The 8903-nt window shown below is 57.0% G+C and overlaps 1 protein-coding gene across 2 annotated transcripts in view; it reads left to right on the forward strand.

Annotated features, from left to right (window-relative positions):
- Nucleotides 1-7490, forward strand: part of MBTPS1 (membrane bound transcription factor peptidase, site 1) — a 54282-nt gene extending 46792 nt beyond the window's left edge. For both annotated transcript variants that reach the window (XM_047793078.1, XM_047793079.1), the window contains 4 exons: nt 1158-1289; nt 2217-2343; nt 5469-5599; nt 6729-7490. In XM_047793078.1, the coding sequence (XP_047649034.1) occupies nt 1158-1289; nt 2217-2343; nt 5469-5599; nt 6729-6925 (587 nt within the window). In that variant the 3' untranslated portion in view covers nt 6926-7490. The remainder of the gene's footprint in view (nt 1-1157; nt 1290-2216; nt 2344-5468; nt 5600-6728) is intronic.
- The last annotated feature ends 1413 nt before the right edge of the window (nt 7491-8903 follow it).

Raw genomic sequence — 8903 nt, forward strand, 5'->3', positions numbered from 1 at the left:
CTTAGAACACGGATGGTCTTTTTAGAAATGACAAGCGAAGGTGAAAGTCATGGTGGAAAGAAAACTTTTATTTCTACAGAGATTGTCCTTTAAGACCCGAGCTCTCTGGTGAGAGTAGTAAAATTGTAAATACCTGGAGTTCCCATCGTGGCGCAGTGGAAACAAATCTGACTAGGGACCATGAGGTTTCGGATTCGATCCCTGGCCTCACTCAGTGGTTTAAGGATCCGGCATTGCCGTGAGCTGTGGTGTGATTGCAGACCTGGCTCGGATCCGGCATTTCTCTGGCTGCGGTGTAGGCTGGCAGCTACAGCTCGGATTAGATCCCTAGCCTGGGAACCTCCATGTGCTGTGGGTGCGGCCCTAAAAGACCGAAAAAAAAAAAATTATAAATGCCTGAGAGACTGTCCTGGTCCTTATTAATCTTCTGTGGCCACCTGCAGGAGCTTTCGGGGCCGTGAGCCCTTGCCCAGGGCCCTGTCGTGAGACAGTGCTTCCCGGAGTGGCTCTGAATTGCATCCCACCCAGGCTGGCGGAGTCGGTCCTTAGCGCCCCTCCTCTTTTTCCGCGTATCTCATTGCGTCCTTCTCATGTGAGCCAAGTGTCCGCCGGGCAGCTCCTCGGTTGCTGGTAGGAAGGCTGCCTGCGTGCGCAGCCCTGAGCCCCCCGTGATGTCCCCGAACAGCTGTTTTTTGCTTCCGTGCTTTGAAGTTGGGGCCCACTGAGTCCAGGCAGCCCTGGCTACTAGACTCCGCACTGGGTTGACCTTGAACCCCCCCTCCCTGTGGTGCGCACATCGGGGTCCTGGCTCCGCCCTCACGTGAAAACCCAGATCCTTCCCCCAGGACAGCCTTCAGGCATTGGCGGGAGCTTTGGGGCCTCGTTCTCTGGGCAGTTCTCCTCCCGCTGGTGTCACGTGGTCCTGCTGTCTGTCCTCACCTTGAGGGACCAGGGCAGAGGGGCGCCGGGGCAGCCCTGCGTGCAGCCGTGCGGCCGCCCCGAGCCGGGGGCTGGGAGTGAGGCTCACGGAGAGGAGTGTACTGTGACCTCATCTTCTCCCAGCCCCTGCCCACCTCCTCTGGGAACTGACTTTGATTATCCTGTAGAGGCTGCCTTAAAAAAGTCTGCTTGCTAACAGCATGTCGCTGCACCTGCAGACTGCTTCTGGCTCCTGGACGCGCTCCTGCAGTTCACGTCGTATGGGGTGACCCCCCCCAGCCTCAGCCACTCAGGGGACCGGCAGCGTCCCCCCAGCGGAGCGGGCTTAGCGCCACCGGAGAGGATGGAAGGTGAGTGGCCGTGGCTGAGGCAGGGCGGGGCAGGGCGAGTGTCGAGGGCCACCCTGGTTGAGCCAGAGGGTGTTGTCTGCTCAGATGAGCCACGAGCTCCGGGTTCTCGGGAGGAGCAGCCAGCATTTTGAGCGCTTACCAGGGACCAGGCACCAGCCCCGGGGCTGCTTTCCATGCCTCACACTCTGAGTCCTCCCAGAACCCAACTAGATCCTTCTTCCCAGTTCCTGGAAGAAGAAACAGGCGAGAGAAGTTAGTACCCGCCCTGGGCGCCTAGCAGTGCCCCTGAGCGGCTGGGCACTCAGGGCCTGACCTCCCTCCTCACGGGCTGCGTAGCCGCACAGTGTGGGCCATGGTGGGTGTTGTTCTGAATTTCCCAGCAGCCATGGTTACAGAGTGAAACACTCTTCAGCTCTCCAGGCCAGAGGCTCTTATTTAAACGTGAGCCCATCCATCCCATCTCAGTTGTTCAGTGTCTGCACGTGGGCAGTGGCCACAGTAAGGGACAGCACAGCCCTGAGAAACAAAGGAATTGTGAATTCTGAACGTGCTCCTGGCGGGGGGTGGGGTGCTAAGGAAAAATATTTGAAAAGAGAAAGCTGTCCACGGAGCGCGTCTGCAGGTTGGACTCCTGAAGTGGAGCTTCACGCGTGTGGTTGTGGTCAGTGAGGTGGCCTTGCCGCTGCTGTGCATCCAGCGTGGGCACCTGGGAGGGAGCAGCTGTCCTGATCTGTTCTCTCCCCCTCGGCTGTGAGCACATCACCTGGGAAAGGACAGCCAGGCCTCGCTCCTGGCACCACCTGGCAGACAGGTTAACAGCAAGGGGAGTGGGCGCGACGGCCAGGAAGCAGACCGCTAATGAAGCCTCGTTTTGCCTCTGCATCTTCTGCACAACGATGGTCCCATTGTCGCCCGGGTGCTGCCCAGGAAACCACCTGCACCGGTACTCCAAGGTCCTGGAGGCCCGGCTGGGAGGCCCCGAGCCACGGGCGCTGCCGGCCTGTCCGCACCTGTCATGGGCCAAGCCACAGCCTTTGAACGAGACGGCTCCCAGGTTGGTGTCCTGTGTTATTCTGCTTTTTCTGCCGGGCTTATGATTCATTGCCTTTTCTTTTTTTTTTTTTTTAATAAGAGCAAATGGAATTTTACTGACACCGTTATCAAATAATCAAATCTAGCTTGTCATTCCGTGATGGTTTTCTAAATGAGCAAGCCCCCAAAGTGACCTTTAGAATTACGCCCCTGGTGGCATCTTGCATAGAAAGTGCTTTGGGTAATGAGCTTTTCTTTGGGTTTGGTTGGTTCTTGCTTAAAAAGCTGTGATATGACAGTGATGTGCCTGGAAGGGAAGCTTTGGCTCCTCTAGTTTGGGGTTCAGGAGCTGAGTGCTCCCCTTGTATGGTGTTGATCTGAGATACAGACAGGGCCTTTCTCTGACCCACCAGGGGGCAGAGACTTAGGGAGTAGATCTGGGTCCTGGCTTGTTACCAGGCCTGGAGTTATGTCTGTGCCCTCGCCCTGTGCTGAGTATTGTCCCTGGAAGTGTGACCTTGAACCAGGTCACAGATGCTGTTGATTAGCCTGCTTCTCCATGGAATTGTTAACCCCAGCCTCTTCATTGGTGTCATTTCCTTTCAGAAACTGGGTTACCCTTGCCGTTTCTCTGTGGGCAGAACAGCTGGCTCGGTCCATTGGTTCCAAGTTTTCCCTGGCTCACTCGCTCTGTTTCTCTCTTCAGCATCCCTGGCCCCAGCGGGACAGCATCCTGCTCTGGCCAGGAGATTTGGGGTCCTGGCACAGCCCCATGTCCTGGGCACAGCCCTGCCCCCCCCCCCCCCCCGCTCCCCGGCCCCTGAGCGATGCCGCAGGCAGCTGTCCCTCCCCCCCAGCAGCGCACCTCACGCAGGAGGCTCCTGCCGTCTCTCCCCACCAGGCGCTTTGCGTGCGTCTCAGCGTGTGCAGGTGTTGCGATAGCCAGAGGGCCACTGGGCACCCTGCGAGCCACCAAGAGGAGGACGCCTGCAGGAGCTTCCTTTGCTTTACTGTCGTCGTGAACAGAAAGCGTTGTGGGATCACGCTGTTGTCTTCTCTTCAGCACTTTTCTTCCCGACGCTTTCAGTACTGAGTACTTTTCCATCCCAATTAACATTCCATCACATGAACATTTCTGATAAGATTCCGTTTCTACATCTGATTTATTTATAATCTATCATTATCCTCTCACTCAAACCAGACGTTAACTCTAGCCGAGGTTGGCAGCTCTCCCTCCAGGGACAGTCGCTGTCGGCAAAGGTTCCTGAAACCCAGTTACCCTGCGCGGTGCCACCCGGAGCCTGAGAAACAGAAAACTGCCCCTGGGATCGGGCGTCCACCCCACACAGTCCATCCAGTACCAGCCCGGCCCATCAAGGATGCTGATCCAGCACGCAGCTCCTAGAATTTGATTTTCACTGTCACACTCAGGGGTTCCTTCTTCATACCTCACCAGGCTTCACCTTTATCTCACATCTTGTCGGAAGTTTTCTCAGTCCTCAGCAACCTAGATCGAGGTCTGGATTCTGAATCTCTGAGTGGTTTGGTTTTTGGCTGCGCCTGAGGCATACAGAAGTTCTTGGGCCAGGGATGGAATCGGAATCACAGCAGTGACCTGAGCCACTGCAGTGACAAGGCCAGTCCTTAACCTGCTGCCCCAGAAGAGAACTCCTAGATTCTGAATCTCTGAGGAGCTGTGGGACACCGTCAGACAGCTCCAGACAGCCCCAGAAAGGCTCAGGGCTGAGTGCAGGTGTCCACTCTGTCGCTGAAACCAGGACTCATTTCCCAGGGTCTGTCCTGGGCCAGGTGTCCATACTCGGAGCAGCTGCAAGGGTGTCAGAGCCACGAGGGCCCAGGTGAGGCTAGCCTCTGTCCTCCCCTCGGGGCACTGTGAAATTCTCAAATGGTAACACGGTCTGCTGTCACCACGACTGCTCCGTGCCAGTCACATTCTGGAACGGGATGGCACCTGTGAGGATTAACGTACAGCCGCGTGTCTATTCATCTGCAGGTTATAAAGCTTAAACGTCTTTGCTCCCACAACGTAGCATCGTCAGTTTAATTTTCAGACTCATTAAACCTGAGATATGAAGTTAAATCATAGAAAATAGAACAGGTTGTTATTCCCCGGCACTTTGCAAGCAGTTGCCCAGCTGGACGTGCACGATAGCAGCTTATCTCTTTCTTGTTCAGAAATCCTCTTTACGGCGCCAGCATCTGCCAGCTTCCTGCTGACCTCCGATAGGGCTGAGCGTGTGTGCCTTCACTGGGCTTTGCGAAGGAAGGGACGGGCCAGCAATTTCCAGTCGAATAAGAAACAGAGCAGGGGGCAGGTCACAGTTGGCAAACCTGTTTTCTTCGTTCGCCTCCTCGCAGGCCGAGCAGCTTCAGGGTTTCAGCCAGCGCGCTTGCTGTCCCCTTGGTCCCCGCGGGCTGCTCTTGGCAGGGTCCCACCTTTCTTCCTCGGCTGGAGTTGTGGGGGCCTGGACCGGTTCTTTAGTTCTCAGCCCAGTCATCATGGCAGTGCTGTCAGAACCGGGCCGGCGCCTCTCCAAGAGCACGTCCTGGCCCGCAGGCAGGCAGGCAGGCAGGCAGTGGCTGCTCCCTCACTCCCATGGGTCGTTTCCCTCCGCTGCTCTGTTGCTGGCGTGTCTGCCCCGTTTTCCCTCCTGACAGTGGTGCCCTTGAGGACAAAGGTGGTGGCAGGCTGCCGGCCCAGGTCGCCACCTTGGTTGCGTCCGTCAGAGAGCGGGCACCGCTGGCCCTGCTGCCTCGTCGTGGAGACCCCGCCCTTCGAGCTGGACCCTGTCTGCTCACCGGGCCTCGGCGCCTGTGTCCGCCGGCTCCTTTCTGGGGCTGACGTGCACTTTGCTTTCCTCCTGCTGGTGACGTTTCCGGCTTAAGCCGAGCCACGCGCCTGTTGGTGGTGGTATAACCCCCGCCCCCAGAACTGAATGTCGTGTGCGCGGACTCTGACGTGCCTGGAAGTGTCCCTCCAGCTGTCACAGCTGCCTTAGGTAGATGTAGGTGGCACGTCGTTTCCCAGTTCTCTTTAAAGCACTTTCTCTTCCTTAGGGATTGGCTCAGCTTCCCAGGCTAGTACGGTTGCTTATTTTTATTTTGTTTGAATCCGTTTTCTTGAAGTAACCTTTGGAAACACCAGAAGTTACTCTCCATCGACCTGGACAAAGTGGTGTTACCCAACTTTCGATCGAATCGCCCTCAAGTGAGACCCTTGTCCCCCGGAGAGAGTGGCGCCTGGGACATTCCTGGAGGTCAGTTCTTGGGCGCTTTGCGCTTGGGCTCAATGCTGCCTTGTTAAAAGTGGTCTTGCTCCTTCCCCGCCGTCAGGAGGGGCCAGACCGTTCCTGCTGTGACTTGCTGGAGCCACGCGTCCTGGCGTTCTTGGTGGCACAGACCAACAAGGCCAAAAGCAGAACTGAAGATAACACATTGCAGTCTCTTAGAAAACCCTTCCTGAATTTTCCAAGTTAAACCTCCTTTACGGTGGCCGGCTGTCCAGCCTGGCCCCTGAGCCCTCCCCCAGGTGCCTCTGCTGAGTCTCCACCCCAGCCCTGGCCTGGGACCCTCACCCTAAGGGACATCAAATGTCCCCTACACAGATAATGGCTCTTGGCCTGACTAGACTGTCTGGGGCAGGTTGTCCCTTATCTGGGACCATTGGAGCAAGTCATCCAGGAGAGTGTGGGCTCCTCTCCTGCTCTGCAAATGCCTGTGCTCTTGTAAGAGTTTACAGCTCCCCAGGGGCGCTTCTTCTGCTCCAGCCCTGGGAACTTTGTGTGCTGACGTCACAGTTCTGAGGGCCTTGCCTGTAGGTCACGGGGTGCACAGCTGGCTAGTTCTGGAACCCCAGCATCACTCAATTGACAGAGCCATGTGCCAGCACAACCCGAGGGGCCTCCAGTGGCTGCTCTTGGTTTCCGACCACTGGGTGGAGGGGGCGTGGCCACCCGCCCCCTCCGCTGCTGCCCGGCGGCCTCCCTCTTCCTCCGGGTGCAGCCAGTGTGACACCTGCACCCCTCCCCTCCCCCCAGCATCCAGACGTGTCCGTCTTCTCTTGCTTTCATGAGAGCAGAAACGCCCCCCGCCCTCGCCCCCCCACCAGAGACGATCTGTGGCAGAAGAGTGGCTGCCCTGGTCTCTGAGGAGCGCACGGGGAGGAGCTGGCGCGGAGACCGCCCCCGCCGCCTCTGCCCAGTTAGCTGCTCATCTGCTCTGGTCTCTGGCCCTTTGTCTGGGCCCCTCGAGCCAAGGTTTACACCTTGGGTTTGGCCTGCGAGTGCAGCTCGTGGGATGAGTCCGCATTGTGCATCCGGTGCGGCCCCTCTCGCAGGCACAGGGCCCCGGCCGTGCGTCCTGACCGACCCCGCTGTCCCCCTGCAGGGATCATGCCCGGCCGCTACAACCAGGAGGTGGGCCAGACCATTCCCGTCTTCGCCTTCCTGGGAGCCATGGTGGTCCTGGCCTTCTTCGTGGTGCAGATCAACAAGGCCAAGAGCAGGCCGAAGCGGAGGAAGCCCAGGGTCAAGCGCCCGCAGCTCATGCAGCAGGCCCACCCGCCCAAGACCCCCTCGGTGTGACGGCCGCCCGGGAGAGGCAGCGGGGGCAGCGGGGTCTGGGCCGTCCGGGGGGGCGCCCGCCGCCGCCCCGAGCTGGCTGTGAGCCGGCCTCCCCGGCCGGCCAGCGGCGCAGGCTCTCGGCGCCCGGTGAGGGGCCCCGGGCTCAGCCTGGACGGAGACTCACCGGCCGCCGCGTGCACCAAAGACTCGGGCAGCGTCCCAGGGCTGTCGGGGAAGAAGCAGCTCTGACCGAGCGGAGCTACGCGGGTCACGGCTCTTTTCTATATTTATTGTTGGAGAACGTCACTTTAAAGACTCGCACGGTTTGGAAGCAAAGCTATTTTTTTGTCGGTGGAATGCAGTTTTTACTATCCCATCGTGAGGAACGCCCCAGATGCCGTGACCTCCTTGTCGATGAAAGGATAGCCTGAGGCTGGAAGGAAACTCGCACAAATCTGTGAAACATAGCCCTTCGCTTTATTTTTATAAGTATCAGCTGCCATCATGTTTTGTAATTTGGGTCTTGATTTCACCATTGTCGGTGAAGAAAATTTTCAATAAATACGCATTACCTGTCTGACGCTCAGAGCAGTGTGGAACCAGCCCTTTCCCCGTCCGTTTCTTTGGTGACAGCCTGGAATGGGTTCTGAATCGGACTGGTAACTTCTTTTTGAGATAGAATTCACATGGTACACAGTTTCCCATTTAAAAAGGTACAGTTCAGTGGTATTGAGTGTATTTACAAGGTTGGGCCACAACACCCCTGTAATTCCAGAACATTCTCATCAGCTCCAAAAGAAAGCTCGCACCCAGTAGCAAGTCGGCCTCTCCCTCCTCCCCCGCAACCCCAGGCAGCCGCTGGTTTGCTCTCTGGGAATTTGCCTGTTCTGATAAATGGCACCGTCGTACAGTCCACGGCCTTGGGGAGCTGGCTGCCTTCACCGAGCCAGTTGTGGCGGTTCATGCGTGTTGGAGCTGTCTCGGTGCTCATTCTTTTCTGTGCCCGAAGAGCACCCTGTCACGTGGATGAGTCATACTTTGTGTGTCCCCACTTGCAGAGCAGCTGAGCTGCTTGCCCTTTGGGGCTGTCGGGAGCAGTCTCGCTTTGAGCATCCATGGACTGTTGCTGCTGTGTATGTAGCTTTTCCTTTCTCTTGGGTTCATACCCAGGAGTAAAGCCTCACTTTGTGCCTCAGGTTTTCACGATCCCTCAAACCCTTTTCCCAGAGCTGCTTCACCTTGGGAGCTTCCCACCAGCAGCGTCCAAGGGTCCCTGCTTCTCCCCATCCTCACCAGCACTTAATTGTTCCCATCTTTTCAAGGCTGGCCAGCCTGGGGGGGTGATGCGAGCTCGTGCTGATTGACTTTTCCCTCGAGTAAGGCTGTTGAGCATCTTTTCACATGTTTATTGGCCATTTTTATGTCATTTTGGGAAACATGTCCATTTCAGTCCTTTGCCCACTTTTTAGTTCAGTTGTCTTCTTTTTTTTAAACAGTTTTTTTTTTGTCTTTTTTTTTTGCTATTTCTTGGGCCGCTCCCGTGGCATACGGAGGTTCCCAGGCTAGGGGTCGAATTGGAGCTGTAGCCACCGGCCTACGCCAGAGCCACAGCAACGCGGGATCCGAGCCGCGTCTGCAACCTACACCACAGCTCACGGCAACGCCGGATCGTTAACCCACTGAGCAAGGGCAGGGACCGAACCTGCAACCTCGTGGTTCCTAGTCAGATTCATTAACCACTGCGCCACGACGGGAGCTCCTTAAAAATCTTTTTAAGGCCACACCTGCAGCATGTGGAATTTCTCAGGCTAGGGGTCTAATCAGAGCTGTAGCCACCGGCCTACGCCACAGTCACAGCCACGCCCTATCTGAGTCCTGTCTGTGACCTACACCACAGCTCACAGCAACACTGGATCGTTAACCCACTGAGTGAGGCCAGTCGATTCATCGCCGCTGGGCCACAACGGGAACTCCCAAGTAGATAATAACACATAGGAAA

The sequence above is a fragment of the Phacochoerus africanus genome, chromosome 8, assembly GCF_016906955.1.
Source record: "Phacochoerus africanus isolate WHEZ1 chromosome 8, ROS_Pafr_v1, whole genome shotgun sequence".
Lineage (NCBI taxonomy): Eukaryota > Metazoa > Chordata > Mammalia > Artiodactyla > Suidae > Phacochoerus > Phacochoerus africanus.